The following is an 18,483-nucleotide window of genomic DNA, read 5'->3' on the forward strand; positions in this document are numbered from 1 at the left end:
TACCAGAGAGGCAGGCAAGCAAACAACTTGATCCTAGGACTTTGCTAACATGACACTGAAGCTCAAGCAGACGGTCACTCAGATTTCCTCTTCCTCCCGGCCTGGCTTCTCCCTAAAGGCATTAGAAGATAAGATTAGTAACTTAGCACATGGTAATCTTGGGTGTGAGCTCACATCCCTCCACTCTATGGCACCGTCTGCTAGTACTCCAACATGTTACAACACCCAGGGGCACATTAACGCACCGGCCTATGGGCCTGTGCCCAGGGGTTCGAGCCAAATATAGGGCCCCCATCAGGGGCAATGAGCTGTGACCAATAGGCAGCCCGCTTAATACAACCCAAGGAGCTCAGCTGCCAATCCCATTGGAATAAGAAGCTGCCCATCAATGCCTGTGCGTCCCAGAGCCGGAGAGCCGCAGCCCAGCCTTTTCCATTGGGGTAGGTTTTAATGGGGGGGGGGGCAAGAATTCTTAATTCAGCTCTGACAACACCTCACCACCTCCATTCTGTTTAAAAATATTTTTCACAAGATAACAGGGTGCAATAAATTAAATAATTCACATTTTGAAAAGAGATCACAGTATTCAAAGATAATGGCTGTGCCTATGTTGGCAAAACCTCTAATATATGTTCAAAGCAGTATGATAAAAACAGAACAGAGCAGCTTTACAGGGAAAAGTTTGCATTAGAAAAAAGTTATTTATGTTTTGGTTTGTTAGTGTCATAGCAACACAAAATGTTTGAAAGAAAACTTATCAAAGTGTGTTTCTCTCACACAGAAAATGTCTCCTCAGAACTGGTATCTCTTCCGATGGATGGCAATCAAATAGGTGAGATGTCATACAATCAGAACATTGAGACATTGATAACACAATTACTAATGCCAATAACTTATCATGAGGCATAAATTACCGCAGAGTAATGCATGCTTGTACTAATTGAGGTATTATTCAATGCTAAGCAGTAAATGTATTTGGGAAGTAGATAAGCTGCTGAACAATTAAGAATCAGTAACAAGGCGGTAATTGAACTGAGGGAGTTTAAATGGCATAAACTGTGAGAATACAGAGTGTTCAGAGAAAAATAATGACCTGATTCACTGGAGAGTAAATTAATGGTGGGACTATTTTGTACTTGTACCCTACTTTCTAAAACATAAAACCAATTTAAAAAAACAAAGAAGAAAATTAGTGGAGGACTGAAGTAAGAGCATGTATTTTATTCCCTGTACTTACACCTACAGAAACCTCACTTATAAGCACAGAACTAGTATATAATACTAATTGATCTCCTGCGGCATTGTTCATATAGAATCAAGACCAAGTGCACTATTCACGTCCAGTAGGGTTAGAGGATGGGGGAAGGGGGTGATAGGACCAAGGCAGGGGAGGGGAAAAGGTTTAGAAAGGAGGCAGATGGGAGTGGAGAGCAGCAACAGCAGGAGGAGAAGAGAGGAGGGGAGAGGGAGAGAGGAGGAAGTTTGGGAGAGGAGGTTGATGAGGGGGGCGGAAAGCAAAGGAACAGGGATGGAGGAGAGGGCAAGGGTGGAGAGGAACAGTCGAAAGGAAGAGGGCAGAAAGGGTGAGGGGACAGGCCAAAAATTGTTCAGTGGGCTGGGGGGGGGCAGGGTTTGAAGCCCAAATGTTGCTCAATGGGATGGGGGGTGCACAATGGCCAAAATGGTGAGGCAGAGGCAACAGAATCAAAGTATAGTAGATCAATCTGGCATTGGGGCTGAACTTTGATAGGGCTTAGGTACAGAGGGGCTGTTCCTGTTCTGCTCAAACACAGACACTAGTGAATTAGTTACAGATAACAGCAGCCAGAAAGGTAACATTACAAACTAAATACAGTACAAGCAGATCTCGCAACAATTAGGGGGAAAAATTTGATAAGGCCTATTATCGGGTGTAGGTAGCATGATCCGCTATTTACCCGCACCCGATGGCTCCTACACAGGGCAGCAGGTAAATTTTGAGCTGCCTGCTGATTACCATGATATCGCCGTGCAGCCAGCGCTACCCGTGCTGCTGAGAGGCTGCATGGAGAATGAGGGAGCGCATGTCATCGGCAGCCTGCACCTCTTAAAGGTGCAGGTGCACATTTTAAATGGGACATGCACAGTCCACTCAGAGGAGGGAAAGATGTCTGGAAGGATGGCAGGACCGACGCGAGAGCGGACCCCGCGCTTCTCCGATGATGCTCTGGAGGCCCTGGTGGAGGGGGTGGATGAATGGAGGGCCAACATGTACCCGCAGGGTGGCAGGAGACTCTCCAGACTCCAGCTCCGTAGGCATTGGGAGGCTGTGGCCCAGGAAGTCAATGCCAGGAGCACATGGGTGCAGTGCCAAAAGAAGCCCAACAATTTGACACGAGTGGTCAAGGTGAGTGAATGCCAGTGTCAAGTGGCACATCCTACCAACTGTACCACTGCTGCACGCATCACACCCACCCCCGTCACCCACCCACCAACAAACACTGCCCATCCATACGCAATGCTGCACTCGGCATGCTGCATCTCACCCACACATAGTGCCACACTTGCAGGCCACACAACCACCTCTCACAGGTCACACACACTGGCAGCTATTCGACCATGATAGGAACATTACCCAGACACCTTGTAGGATACTCACTGACTTGCAGGAGAAGGTGGCGCATAAAAGCTGGCAGTGGGAGAGACTTGAGGGAGGACAGGCACGTTTACATGTCCTCACCCCCCTACAGGAGACTGTACTTTGGATCATTGGCTGGGCTGTTGCTGCAGCCATCACCACATGCCGCGCTGGAGGTCCCGATGAAGGTGGGGGGGGGCGTCTCTGCATATCTAATGTTCTTTCTCATTTCCCACATCTCCCTCCTCCCATAATCTTTTCTGACACACGTGTTGCAGATGCTGTCAGCACACACCTCTTACTTGCTCCTCTCCATGCTCCACAACTCAACCTGTTTCCCTTTGTCATTGTAGATACCCAAGAACATGTGGTGGCACCATCGGAGGAGGAGGAGGAGGAGGAGGGGGAGGAGGAGGAGGGAGACACTTACATCCACCAGCTCAGCGACTGACACTGCGCAACCTTTAGAGGCTGGGTTAGAGGAGGGATCTGCACGTGGTGAGACACGAGGCACAAGTGCACAGGAGCAGGGGTTGGGGGAACGGATACCACAGGTGCCAGCTCGCCGGAGGGCGAGGTCGCTCACTAGTTCTGCTGCAGAGGAGTCAGATGAGGTGTTCGATGGGCCAGGCTACAGAAGACGGCTGATGGGTGTACACCACCAAATATTTGGGGCACTGGAAAGCCTGCCAGAAAGCCTGTGCACAATGACAAAGGGGCATGGAGGAGTCCAGCTCTAACTTGGCACAGGGCTTTGCACAGATCTTGGAGCCCATCCTTTCCAACATGCAACGGGTGGTCACCTCCATCAACACACCTGTGGAACCCACGATGATGTAGCCTCTGATGGCTTCCATTGCAGCACAAACCGATGTGATCAAAGGTGTGCAAGCTACGGTTGCAGCTCAGACCGCTGCTATCGTGGCTCTGGGGACAACGGTTGAACGGGGCTTCCAGGGCGTCACAGCACTCCAGCAATCCATTCTCCAGCTGATCACCAGGATTGCTGAGGCGCCGCACCGAGAGAGTGGCAGTGGTGCCATGGCAGTCGGACCTGTTGTCCTTTCTCAGGTCAACAGCATTCTTGCTTCCACCCCTGCCACTTCGCCAGTGCCCTTGTTGTTGCCTGTCAGCCAGCCAAGCCAGACTGCTGCAGCCCATGCCGAGATGGTGCCGGGCCCTCCCGGCCCAGAGCTGCTCAAGGTCGTCCTCCAAGGCCATTTGCACGCTCCTCCATTGAAGGCCAGCAGCCTTCCACCACCCATGCTCCAGCCACATGGAAGGAGCACTAAGAAAGGAAAAGGCACATGAACAACAGGCAGTAAGGCAATGCACAAGGGTGAATAGTTCTGTTCCGTTTCCATAATTTCATTTATTCATTGATAGATGTGATCTTGAATTTGCATTTGGTGGTGGTTTTTATTTGTGCGATGAGCTGAGGGAGAAACCAATGTGCAATCAGTTGGAGGGCAATTTGATGGTCATGTGGGAGTGGACACGTGGGGAGTGTAGGACTGTTGGTGAGTTGGGGGATGTAGTTCACATTATTGATAGCGGGCACGGATCAGGCGAGCACACAGAGCCCTTGCAGAAAAGGCATGTGTTCCCTGTTGCACCTTCCTCCACTTCCTCCTGCAGCTCCTCCCCCTCCTCCTCCTCAGCCTCTTCCTCCTCCTCCTCCTCCGCCACCTCTGGCTCAGGGTCTTCTCCAATCATCAGTGGCAAGGGCTGGTCTCTCATGATGGCGAGATTGTGCATCATGCAGCATACCACCACGTGTCTTCCCACCCCCTCAGCGGAGTATTGGAGGGCTCCTCCAGAACGGTCCAGGCAGCGGAAGTTGTTTCAGGAGGCTTATGGTGTGCTCCACGATGTTATGTGTGGCAGCATGGCTCTCATTGTAGGCATGCTGTGCACGTGAGCGTGGGTTCCTGTTTGGAGTCATGAGCCATGGCATGAGGGGATAGCTCTTGTCGCCCAGTAGCCAGCCTTTGACTTGCCGAACCGGGTGAAAGATAGCTGGCACGTTGGACTGCCCCATAACAAAGGTGTTGTGACTGCTCCCAGGGTAGCGGGCATCGACCTCCATGATTTAATGCGTGTGGTCGCACACCAGCTGCATGTTCAGGGAGTGGAAGCCTTTTCGGTTGACAAAGACAGCCGAGTTGCTATGCGGGGTATGCAGGGCAATGTGCGTGCAGTCAATGGCACTCTGCACCATGGGGAAACCATTAATGCGAGCAAACTCACGTGCTCATTCGTTCTGCTTGTCTGTCAAGAGGGAAGGTGATGAACCTGTTCCTCATCTCGTACAGTGCGTCTGTGACCTCCCTTATGCAGTAGTGCACTGCATACTGCGAGATGTTGCATATGTTGCCAGCAGAGGCCTGAAATGATCCTGAGCCATAGAAGTTCAGCGCTACGATGACCTTCACAGCCACAGGCAATGCTGTCCTCGCCCTGCTCTGAGGCTGCAGTTGTGGCCGCACCAGTTGACAGATCTCAGTCACGGCCTCCTTGCTGAACCTCAACCATCGGATGCAATGCTCCTGGCTCATGTTGAAGTAAAAGAATTGGTCCTGCAAGGCCCTCATTAGATATGGCCTCCTGCTCATTGCCCTGCGCCTCCTCCTCCTCCCTCTCCTCCAGGCTGGACCTGCTGGGCGTGGCCTTTCTGCATGCTCCCAGTCGTGCTCAATGCCCAGCGGGAGCCCTAGCAGACCATCCATGATTGCCAGGAATGTTGTTCAACCACGAACCGTAAGGCAGTATTGCCAAGCCACTCTCAAATGTACTCTGGGAACTCTCAGTAAGTATAGGGAGCTTCAAAAAACACTTCCTATTCCACCAGCAGCCAGAAGCAGTAATCCAACAACTAACCTGCAACGTTGGCATGGTCCCTTTAAGTTGCACACTGATTGTACGCATTTTCTCCCTACTTTACATGCTGCCGACGTTTGGTATTTGTGCATGCACTAATACCTATACCAAGATGGCGTCTGGCGCATGTCATGCTGGATGCATGCGCAGCCAAGACACCATCTTGGAACTTCAGGAGGCCATGTAGCGCTGAAACAATGGCCGCTACACGACCCAATTTCTAGCCCTGAGTGTCCTGTCACAGCACCACCTACAGGGATGTAGGTACTGTATGGGGCACAAATCGCTCCTGAAATAACGGAGGAGCTCAACAGCGCTCTCAGCTTTTAGAGGCGAATTGAAGGAGCAAGTTCCGGCGTTTGCACATGCACAGTGAAACGCGGAAATCCGGAACTCGCTCCTAGTGGTTCACCGGTGAAATGACAGCTTCGAAATAAAGGGCCATCGCACGCTGCAGAGAAATCATTGAAAAAGCGCCAACTTGCTTATCTGCCCAGCTGGAATGTAACTAATTATGCCACCAAACAGGTACGCTTAAAAATACAAGCCTAAACTAAGTTTTAACAGCACGGTGAGTCTTAATGACTGCCAAACAACTAAAAATTAACGTTTGAAAATGTGGATTCTCATATTACTGCTTATTTTAATAGTTTTTGGTCATTAAAAAAAAAATTAAATTAAAAATGTAACTTTTTTTTAACTTTTCCCTTCCGTCTCTTTTATTTAATTCAATTATTTCTTTGGCTTTTTATTTTAAAAAAAATTTTTTTTATTTACAATTACCTACAGAATATAACTTTCAATGAATAAAGTCTGCTTACCTGCTTGAGCAATGCAGCCTGAATCTGTGGGCGTGACTTCTCTTCCTGACAGATTTTATGGGCGTGTCTTCTCCTCTCACAGGCTTCTCCGGGCAACTCACACTGCTCAGAGGCTGGGTTGGTAGCATCCAATTTTTTTAAAGTTCAAAATCAAGCAATTCAACGCCACGGAGCCCGCAGAAAGTAATTTTGTTCATTTACTTCGCAGGAGTGGCGGTAACCGTTGCCTCGCCTCTCGGAGTGAATTCTGGCCCAATATGTTTTAGATAGATGGTATGGCTGAAATCAGCAGGAACTGCTTTTCCAATGAGTTTACTGCATTATTTTGCAGTGGGTTTGCCAGGCAGTGATAGCTTTACCTGCTGAATGTACTATCATCTCAATGAAGGTTGCACTGATGCAATGGGTTACTGCCCAACTGAATGGAAGAGGATAATTAGAATTACATTTAAAAAAGCAATGTGGTAATAAATATGTTTTCTGTTTAAATGCTGGAGATTGCCTTCTGAGGCAAAGAGTTCACACAATATTTGGAAGTGTGAGATTTTCAAAAATCTTCCTATCAGCTTTATTGCTTTATTTTAGTGTTAAAATGTTTCAATGTATAGTGACTGAATGTTGTTAATGGAAAATGACTGCCGAGTTTTATGATCAGCAAAAAAAATCACAGGAAAATTAGAGGCTTTATTCTAGTGTTAGAACAGAGACCATCTACTTTACATTGCTATCAAAGTCAGGATTGCTGCCATAGATGGGTAGGGCAGCAGCAATGCTGAAACCCTCTTAAAGAGTTAGTCTGCACCCCCAGCACATCTGGAAGTAAAAGCAAAATAAACACTGGTGGCGCTGGCCATGGATTGTCTAATTGCTTAGCCTGCCAGTGCAGATCAGGATAGGTCAAAAAAATAAAGCCTTTAATCATGACATTTTTATAACTGTGCAAGCATAATTGCTTGCCTGTGTGTCAGTTTCCCCCTCCCCACAACATTTTCTTTTGATACGATAGTTATCTGACACGCACAGAAACGCAATGCCATGTTTAAGAGTCTACAAACCAAACTACTGAGAAATCCACCCAGGCAGTGTTTTTATTTGGAGTGTGTGCTCTCTCCCTGTGCGAACATACTCTATTTACATAAGTCCAGAAAGTTTAGGTTGGAAAGAGTCGAGGTTTGGGGTGAGACCCCAGCTGTGCACGAAGGTAGTGCTAGCATTTACCTAGCTAATTCCTAAGGGGGTTCTCCCGATCGTCCACCATAACTTCGGTGGAAGAGCCGCAGAAATCCTGGAAAAACATCTGAAAAGGTGCTCACACCACTTTTCCAGGGATTCTGTGGCTCTTCCACCAAAATGATGGTGGACAATTGTGAGAATCAGCATGGAAGTTCACCCCCTTGGTTTCCTACCGCCATCCTTGGCCAACTGCAAAGTTCATACTACGATTCATTGTGTCCTTTTTGCCTTAAAATACTGTAAACTGGATGAGTGACTGCTGAATGCAGTTATCTCCTGAGCCATCACCTTTGTTGATTTTTTTAAATTAAACAGATTTTATTCAATAGTTGATGATCTTATTTGTTTAATACTAGTTTGTGTGACCACATATGGATATGTCTACTGACACCTAAAAGGTACTTTATTCCATTCGTTATAAAGGTCCATGTGTCAATTATGGAGAATGAAGTGTTATTCTGGAGGTAAAGCAGTCTGCATCTACTCATTATGCTGACTTTCAAAAAGGAAATAAATGATGACCTTGTTTTGTTACAAGAATAATTACTTCCTCAAGTTAGGACATATTAGGTAATATGGCATGTTTTCTTGAACCAATAAAGTTTGGTTAAACATGTATTCAGGATCTCTTCATTAGATGAAAAAAGGTTGAAGTGAGCATTATTTTTGTTTGTCTACGAGAATATTTTTAGGCCAATGTGGTTCTGCCTTAAAAAATGTTCTTGTTATTTCTCGCAAGCAAATCTTTTTTCCAATCTATTTACAACAGAATAACTGATCCATATGCAGACACGCAAGCTGGTGTTAAACAAATAAGGTCATCAACCATTCAATAAGAAGTGTGTAATTTAAAAAAAACACCTTTCAGTGAATGATGTTAGAGAAAAGAAAGCAGTTCCCTTGGAGGCAGTCTTTAATAAGTCAAACATATCTACCTGATCACTTTATAACCCACTAGGGGGCAGGGGTTCCTACCTTTTTGTACAGTGCTTCTGGCTTCTCAACCACAACACCAATCTTTTTTTTATGATGATATTAAATTGCTCCACTTTATTCCCTGTTTCTCCTGATCTGTCCAGGCCACAGACTACGCAGGCAGCCTTCTTTCAGGCTTCCACCTATGCCTCTTTGAGTCACTTGACAGAATGTGTGCAACAGTGGTCCAGAAATGACTCACTTTGTAATTTCCTTCCCCCCACCTCTCCAAGTGAGGAACTTCACTTGCACTCATAACACCTCCCCACAGTACCCTGGCTGAGATCAAGAAGCCAGCAGTATTAGCTTGAACTTGTATCATATTACGGCCATGGTGCCCTATCTTATCTTTTTCATGATCACCAAGATAAGGAATATCAGGATATCAATGCTGAGGAATGAAACTCCTTTCTACTTTTTGTACCTAGTGCTCAAAACAAGCAGTCCCAAGTCAGGTACAGTAAATATCTCTCTACTCTGCTCCAACAATGAAAAATAATCCCAGTCTTCAAAGAGTGACCCACTACTGAACCAGTTTAACTTTTTCATTTCACACAGTGCGCCAACCTTGTGCCCTCCCAGAGTTCGATTGTCAAGCTTGCAGATTTTAGGGACAGCTTATATTTCAATTCTGAACTTTTCTTAGGTGAACCTATTTTCTAATAAGATCTTTTTTTACATCCCCCCTCCCCAAGCTGAGTGACTTGTAAACTGCATTAAGAGTTGTCGCTGAGGTGCAGTGGAATACAGGAAATAATTCACAAAAGCTGCCAAGAAAACATAATTCATGAGCTTGAGAGGTAGATGAATTCCCTAACATCATAATCTGAATCTCTCAATTCCCAGCACTCCCAAACATCAATTCTATTGATACTATGGCCTAGAAATTCGATGGTGCTGCACCCATTTTTCAGGCACAAAATGGGCGCCTAAGCATCCAATATGATGGGTGAAGTGTGTGGTCATTGCACTCTGGCGGTGCGTCGCCCGCTATATTGGTGAAGGCAGAAAATGAAGCGTCCAGGGCCCGCGCCTGAAGCGGGCATTAGGCACTTTGCATATGCAAAAAGGGGGCCTCATGCCTTTTTGAGGCCCCTATGCAAAATTGGGCTGCCCTGAACATAGCTTGTGCCAGGCCGACTGTGTTCAGGACATTGTGATCCACATGTGGCCTAACCAATAGTCCATAAAGGGACCGCTGATGGCCACCAGCAAAATGATAAGTTTAAAAAAAAACTTACCTGAATGTGTAGCCGAGAGGTACAGGAATGCTCATCCCGACTCCACTGCAATGCCGAAAACCCTGTTGGCGGCCCCAGCTTGGCCCCCTCCCTCCTTCCCGATTGCTTCACACTCTCTTTCGGTCGCCCCCCCCTTCCCTCACGATTGCCTCCCCCCTCTCCTGCTCGCCTCCTTCCCTCCCGATCATTTACCCCCTCTCCCGGTCACTCGCTCACTCTCGATCTCTTCCCCCTCTTTCCTGGTGGCCCCCTTCCTCCCGATTTATCCCCCTTCTTTCCTGGTCATGCCCCTCCCTCCTGATCACTTCGCCCCCCCCCCCTCCTCCCAGGACCAAACTGAATGTCGCTGCCAGTGACTCAGCAGCCCGAAATTGAAATGCTCTTTGTCGGTGAGCTGCCTGGGGATGGCCAACAGGCATTTGCAGCTCGCCGGCCCGAGGCTCAATATTGGGTGTGCTTTGGGCCTAATCATTCCAGCACAGGGATCATTCCCTGTGCCTAGTTCGTGACGGCATGGTGGCATGAGCCAATTGCTACGCCCACATGTTTTACGATATTATGAAATTTTCAATCCGTAATTACGAACTTTGCCGATAATTCCACAAGGCACATGGAACAACATCAGAATTTCTTGTGGGTTATAAAATAGGCACCATGTTGAAATAAGGATGTCCAAGTTTGAGAATCCTTGCATTTCACTTGAGTTTACATTGCTGCCTTCATGCTCAATAAAGTACTCAGCTTTGCGTTGAATTAGCAAATCTCAGGTGGTATAGCATTAGGATTTGCTATAATAAGTGCTAGCATCACTGAGCTAGGGAAGAGAAAACCAACCTGGTTTCTCAATCCTCATTGCTGGCCACTGATTGCTGTTGGAAAGTTAATGTGTGGATCTAGTGTAGGTGGAGGGGGGGGTGGAGTGGGGATGGGTGGGGGGAGGAGAATTACCCGGCTCATTATGTGTCACTACATTGTAAATGCATTCAAAAAGGCATGTTTACCACATCACTACACAACAACTTGTATTTATTTAGTGCCTTTAATGTAGTAAAATGTCCCAAGGCACTTCACAGGAGCGTAATCAGACAAAAAATTGACACCGAGCCTAAGAAGGAGATATTAGGACAGGTGACCAAAAGCTTGATCAAAGAGGTAGGTTTTAAGGAGTGTCTTAAAGGAGGAGACAGAGGTGGAAAGGTAGAGAGATTTAGGGACAGAATTCCAGAGCTTGGGGCCTAGAAGGCTGAAGGCACGGCCGCCAATGGTGGGGCAAGGAAGTGGGGGAGGCACAAGAGGCCAGAGTTGGAGGAATGCAGAGTTCTCAGAGAATTGTGGGGGCTGGAGGAGGTTACAGAGATAGGGAGGAGCAAGGCCATGGAGGGATTTGAACACAAGGATGAGAATTTTAAAATGGAGGTGGTGCTGGACCGGGAGCCAATGTAGATCAGCGAGCACAGGGGTGGTGGGTGAATAGGATTTGGTATGAATTAGGATACACAGCGTATACATCAGTATACACATAGCAACTAGATCAATTCTTCCCACAGTATGAAATCAGAACTAGGCTCAGTTGTGCTATCCACAATAACCTGTCAAAACTCAATGTCTGAGCTCTCACATGACAACTTGGACAAGGTACCAGAGGGCAGCCAGCATCTGTGGAACTGCGTACCAACATGAATAAGTACCTTTGGAAGATAGAAAACTGAGGGGTGGAGATAAAGGTAAAGTGCTGAGCTAGGTAATCAACTCATGAAATTGCAGCTTGTGCAGACTTTTTTTTAAAAAGAACATTGCCAGGAATTTGATTGGAGCTTTTCCCACTGCGCTGTTGTAACTTTGGCAGACAAGTTTGCACGTGTAAACTTCTGCCAAAGTATGTTGTCTTCTTCCGTATCTGTTCCCAGTTCCTGCAGATTCTGTACTCAGATTTGAGCTTGGTTGCCACCCCCTGTCTGGCATGATGCACTACTGTCTTGTGGGGAGGGTGCCCTGTAGTGACAAACAAGACAAACCTTCTTGCTTCAAACTCATGGCAGCACATCCACTTCACCAGACACCAAATAGGGCAAAGGGGCTGAGTCACTCTGCCATTTGCCCACAGACTTTGTTTTATGCCTCAACTTTGGGTTCGCCTTCCTTTGCTTTTACCTGGTATTTCCATTGATTTTCATTGATTTCAATATAACGAAAATCAGGCGGGTCCTATAAAGGGCGGGTGATCTGCCCTGCTAGATTACTGCCCAGGCGATGAAGATGAAAATCTATCCCCATGAGCAAGGGCAGACTAACAATTATGGGAAATTGGAAGATACCCCAAGAGCCCGCGTGAATGGTTCCATTGTACTATAATACTGGCAACCCCCCTTTCTACTTGACAATCCCGAAGAATCCTGCGCCCTTTCATGGGAGCCGGACCGCCCCTGCCCATGGGTTTAAAAATAATTTAAAACTTTAAAAATACAAAGAAAGCACAGTTTCGAGAAAAATACTTTAAAAATGAAATTACCGTACAACCATACTTTTACAACAATTACTTTATTGTCATGAAAAGATTTCATAGAATGACACTTTTGGTAGGATAGAGCTAAATATCAGTGTGATTATGTCATGTAACCACACTGCTTCTGCCGTTTCCTGTGTTTTGTACATCAGCAGCCTGCAACACAGTCAAATTCACATTCAGATAAGTTTAACATTAGTTCTACAGTCATATCTAAGAGGGTTTCCACATAGGAGTAATTTGAAAAACACTGGGGGGACTTTCAGGTTGGGTGCCGAAAGGGCACGATATCGGCAATGCGCCCATGACGCTTGCCCAGCACGGCAATCAGGAAAGTCAATGTTACTCGTCTGTATAAATCCTGGTTTTAAACAAACAAGAGCTAAATCTTGCACTATATGTTTCTCCAAACTTATTTTAAAAGCAGCAGGTAATATTGGACGCATGATTTAGTACTTTGATACTTCAATTTTCAAAACACTGCAATTTTGTTGTTACTAGAGCTTATAAGAATTGGGGTACTGTTGTACACAGTCAACAGAGCACCATCAAAACAGAAGACAAAATGGAGAGAACATAAAACACAATCATACATTCAAGACAAGAGCAAGAAACATGAGAAGCACACAACATAAACACACGTAAAAGTAGCAGTCTAAGAAAAGCATGGACAAAGATAAATAAAATAAGGAATCTGAAAACAATAGGAAAAAGGGAAAGATGAAATATAGAGATGAGACACTAAAGAGGTTTACAGTTTTGTGTGGCATGATTACAAAAAGTTAATATACTATTGTTGTTAAGATCTAGAAGATACTGCCATCCATCTGTTTAGGTAATGCATAAAATTAATTCCTCATAGGTACTAATGTCCAGAGGAAAATCCAGTAATGTTATTCTACCTGGAACCCTACAGAAAGGTTCTCCCCTCATTTGTATCTAAAGATCTATCCTGACAAGCACTGAGACCATATGGAATCCCCCTACATATTACTGTAGATAAAACTCTTTCTTGACTGGTACTAGGACGCTTTGAAAGCCTCTGTGTTGCAGTAAGTGAAGCCTTGTAGCACCAGGATCCTCTCTGGGTTGCAGTCGGTAAAGCTCGGCCAATGACTGGCACTAGGACCCAGTGGGCTGCGCGCTCTGATGCAGTAGGTAAAGCGCTGACATTCCTCTCATTCCGATCTGAATGGGGCTGATTGTTGTGTCTTGGCGCTGGGTCGCTCCTCTCCGGCTAAAGCCATTTTCCCTGCATTAGCCCTTGTGTCAATCTGGTCTGTTCCCCCTTTCTATCTTTGCTCGGAATTTGGAAAAAAAAATTGGAAGTTAGACGGATTGGTTACAAATCGCTATTTCCTGCAAACACTGAGAAACTTTTGTTTTTGGAGGAGGCAACTGAAGATAACAGGAGCAACAACTTAAAAAAAAAACAAATATCTGCAGACTGGACAAGTTTGAGGAACGTCGCGAAAGTTTGGAGACTTGCACGGATTGCTGGTACCGCGGTTCTCTTCGCTAATTGATGCTATTACGGGAATGGGGAGGGGGAGAGAGTTGTGCTCGGTTAGAAATCGGAAACGTGATGTTAGGACGTTGGGATTGTGAGTGGATACACGGGGGTGGGTTTGTTTGTGTTTTCTACTCTGGCGGCCGATGAATGAGAAGCGCAGAGGTGTCACCTGCCAGCTCACCGACATGTTTACTGTTAGCTTTTCATTTGAAGGCAGAAACTCCCATCAGTCTGGTCATGATTTTCATTTCTGTCTTAATATACGCGAATGAAGCAGCTCACTGGGGAAAGTAAATCATTACAAGAACGAAAATAAACGTCCAAAGTGAACCGCTTTCGATTGTAGCCGGTTGTTTCATGAACACTTTCTGTAATGTAGAATTCACTTATACACTGACAGACTACACAGTAGGCCCACACTTAAAAATTTTTTTAGTTTACGGTACAATTTTATTTTATAGCTGCGTCAGAATTGTAAATCGAGGTTTTGACAGTTGTTTAATTTTCTGGAACTCAGAAGGAGTTTAGACCTTGTACCAGGCTGTGTGAGTGTCTCTGACCACTCACCGTGCCTGAACTCCATGCTTTCCCCCCACTTTTATTTCTCTGTATAATATCTAGATGGCATTGAATGTTTGCTTGGTAAACAGTCAGTGGTCTAAAACACGTTTACGTGTCCACGTTTATTTTTGTAGCTGATGTTCATTTTTTACATTGTGTTCAACCAAACACAAAATATTTTTAAAAACATAATAATTCTCATCTGTGACAAGCCTGTTCACAAGAAATACGGGGCAGTAGCAGACCCGAAATGAATCAGCTAGTCCCACCCACCGTCCGTTACGATTTTCGGGAGGACATGAATCGCGACGGCCAGAAACTGGCGGGAGCCTCATGAATACATGCAAACAGTGGGCCATTTTCCACGGTGACTTCTTAACTACCGCTACTTCTTAAGCCTCCCACCATCCGCTGTGGCCACTATTTCTAGCAATATTAAAGGGATCCTCAGCTGCTGGGAAGGTAAAGCTTCATGGAGCTCTTGCAGACATTTTATTCATTACATTCCCCTCCCTGGCCACTGTTTGAAGCTGAACCAGACTGACCCTAAGTTGAGCTTCTGACTCTATACCCTCTTCATCACAAAGACCGCCTACTTCTACCTCCATAACATTGCCCATATCTTCTCTTGTCTAAGCCCATCAGCTGCTGAAACCCACATCCTTGCTTTTGTTATCTCCAGACTCAATTATTCCAATGCTCTTCTGGCCGGCCTCATGAACTTGAGCTCATCCAAAACTCTGCTGCCCATATCCTAACTGGCACCAAGATCAGTTCTTGCATCACCCCTTTGCTCGCTAACCTTCATTGTTTCTCAGTCCATCAATGCCTTGATTTTAACATTCTCATTCTTGTGTTCAAATCCCTCCATGGCCTCGCCCCTCTCTACAGGGCATCGGTGAGACCTCACCTGGAGTACTGCGTACTGTTTTGGTCTCCTTATCTAAGGAAGGATATACTTGCCTTAGAGGCAGTGCAACGAGGATTCACTAGATTAATTCCTGGGATGAGAGGGTTGTCCTGCAAAGAGAGGGTCAGTAGAATAGGCCTATACTCTCTGGAGTTTAGAAGAATGAGAGGTGATCTCATTGAAACATATAAGATTATGAGGGGGCTTGACAGGGTAGATGCTGAGAGATTGCTTCCCCTGGCTAGAGAGTCTAGAACTAGGGGAATAATCGCAGGATACGGGGGCGGCCATTCAAGACTGAGATGAGGAGGAATTTCTTCACTCGTGGTTGTGAATCTTTGGAATCCTCTACCCCAGGGGGCTGTGGATTGTATTGCCTCCAGTTTTTCCTCTTTAATTTCTAAGTGTCTCACCATACTCCATTTGAGATCAGGAGCTCACAGTTTGGGAGTCATAGAAATCAACTTATCTCATACCCCTCTGTGGTGCACTGCATTAATTAATTTATGTGCTGCACCAACATGATGCCCGATTTAATTATTTTTTGGTGGTTTTACTGTCCATTTGTCTCATTTACTATCAGTGATCTCCATGGGTGCATGTGAATCACAGACTTCTCTATGACCTCTGTCAGCGTTGATGCATAATTAACAGGTAATACTGGCCCTTTACAAAACAATAGTGTGTGGCACAATGAAAAATTGATAGGTTTATGTTGGTTAATATCACATATCTCTTTGAAAAGTCATATTTTGATCTCTGACCTGTATGGTGCTACAGGAGGCCACCCAGTAAGATCCCACTATGTGGATTCCAACTGCATCCTCGCCGAATGATTTGGTAGTACCAGGTTTCCCAGTAATCCTACAGTATTGAATGGCATTACTGTAGTTCTCTGTAGTAACAGAGGAAGCATGGTGAAAGCAGTGTCACCTGTTCTCAGTTTTGATGTTATCTCCAAACCTGAACGATTAACCTCCTCAGGATAGTGTTATATGTCAATAGAATTCAGGAATCTTTAGGAAAAGAATATTTTGCCCAACTAGCCCATCATTTTTTGATTGATTTCAATTCTACCTACCTGTCTTTTCACCATATCCTTCAATCTCTTCTCTTTATAAGTGAATTTAGTTGCTGTCTCAATTTATTTATACTGACCTTTTTTCTCAGAAAAAGAAACTCGTGTTAAAAAAAACTTAACTGACTTTGCTTCTTACTCCTAACTTTCTCATGTTAACTCGTTTCCATGATATTTGAAGTCTTCAGTATTCTAAACAATTTATCTAGATCTGCTTTGTCAATTCATAATGATGAAACATTCAATTAGTGGGAGAATATGCAAAATTCATTCAAACTATCCTGCCAGTTAGTACTATCCTGTGTTCATGAAAATCCAAATCAGCACTCTTTACAGAGGTTAACTGTGCATAAATGACAATGGCTATTTTTATAGAGATTACATCTAACTCTAATGGATCAGTTAAAAATGTGGCCAAAGAATTGTGCCTATAAAGAAGCATCCCCAGTCTAAACTGTTGCTATAAACTAATGGCGTTTATTATTATAATGCATTGGGAATGAATCTGTACCTAAGCAACTGCTAAGAACATACACATTTACAGGACTGGAAGAGACTTATGCGTTCCATCTGGCCAGTCCCAAAGTTTTAAGAATACTGTACACTATCTTTCATATCCTTCAGTCACTTTCTTTGCCAAAAATCTATCTAGTTGCCTCTTGAATTTGCTGACACAATTTGCCTTCACTGCTTCCTGGGGCAATCTGTTCCATTTATTCACCACTCTCCTTGTGAATTAGTTAAATCTAGATTATCTATTCGTCTTCCCCGTTCTGAGTTTGAGTTCATGCTCCCTAGTTGTAGAGTTTGTGATTATGTCAATCAAGTTATTAGGATTCCCGTTAACCAAATGTTTGCAGTAACTGGATACACACTGGCTGCCATGAACTGGAGTGACAGACAGGCTAGTGGTATGAGAGTATTGTATGTATTGGTAATAAACTTTTATTGGTAAACGCATCACTGCAGCAGTTCCAAGCTCCATCCACCACAACATTTATCAATGTTAAATTCATAATTGATTGAACCAATATGAAATATGTACCAGTGGCCACTGAATCAAATGCATACCGAAAGAGAATGCTGAATTTGGAATGGTTTAACGGCTGGATGCTAAAATATTGATTGCTAATTACTGAATAGCATTGGGTATGTTTGGGTACAGCATGAGTCCTTTAATGTCCCATGATAGCCAAGCATTCTCGTTAGCCACCATTTCCTGTTTAAGCAAACCTTTTTGAATGGATAGAGTACTAATCAAGTGGGGGAACAAAAGTTTCCATAGTAGAGACTTCTACAACAACAACTTGCATTTATATTGCGCCTTTAGCGTAGTAAAACGTCCCAAGGTACTTCACAGGAGCGTAATCAGACAAAATTTGATACCGAGCCACATAAGGAGATGTTAGGACAAGTGACCAAAAGCTTGATCAAATAGGTAGGTTTTAAGGAGCGTCTTAAAGGAGGAGAGAGAGGTGGAGAGGCTTAGGGAAGGAATTCCACGCTTGGGGCCTAGACAGCTGAAGGCACCGCCGCCAGTGGTGGGGTGAAGGAAATCTGGGATGTTCAAGAGGCCATAATTGGAGGAACACAGAGAACTCAGAGGGATGTATAGCTGGAGGAGGTTACAGAGATAGAGAGGGGCAAGGCTGTTGAGGGATTTGAGCACGAGGATGAGAATTTAAATTTGAGTTATTGCTAGACTGGGAGCAAATGTGGGTCAGTGAGCACAGGGGTGATGGGTGAACGGGACTGGTGCGAGTTAGGATATGGGCAGCAGAGTTTTGGATGAGCTCAAGTTTATGGAAGGTGGGAGGCTGGCCAGGAGAGCATTGAAATAGTCGAGTCTGGAGGTAACAAAGGCATGGATGGGGGTTTCAACAGCAGATCAGCTGAGGCAGGGGCGGAGACGGGCGATATTACAGAGGTGGAACTAGGCGGTCTTGATGATGGAGAGGATATAGGGTTGGAAGCTCAGCTCAACAATGAGTGTCACCATAGGGATAGTCACTGCTTTCAAAGATCGATTGAGGTATGGTCTGAATTTAGTTCCATGATCTTCAAGGTGGTTGAAGAGCTGACTCTCCTACTTACGTACCCACACCACTATTAACCAGTAAGCCCTATTACTAGTATTACTTTCATTAAGCG

The 18,483-nt window shown here is 45.1% G+C and overlaps 1 protein-coding gene across 3 annotated transcripts in view; it reads left to right on the forward strand.

Annotated features, from left to right (window-relative positions):
- The first annotated feature begins 803 nt into the window (after nucleotides 1-803).
- The window catches only part of amotl1 (angiomotin like 1), a 131,465-nt gene continuing 113,785 nt past the window's right edge, over nucleotides 804-18,483 (forward strand). For 2 of the 3 annotated variants that reach the window (XM_067986361.1, XM_067986362.1), the window contains exon 1: nucleotides 804-832. In XM_067986361.1, the coding sequence (XP_067842462.1) occupies nucleotides 814-832 (19 nt within the window). In that variant the 5' untranslated portion in view covers nucleotides 804-813. Of the gene's footprint in view, nucleotides 833-13,518; nucleotides 13,771-18,483 lie in introns of those variants that run through there. The other variant, XM_067986364.1, reaches the window with a different exon arrangement.

This window comes from Heptranchias perlo, chromosome 6 (assembly GCF_035084215.1).
Source record: "Heptranchias perlo isolate sHepPer1 chromosome 6, sHepPer1.hap1, whole genome shotgun sequence".
NCBI classification, from domain to species: domain Eukaryota; kingdom Metazoa; phylum Chordata; class Chondrichthyes; order Hexanchiformes; family Hexanchidae; genus Heptranchias; species Heptranchias perlo.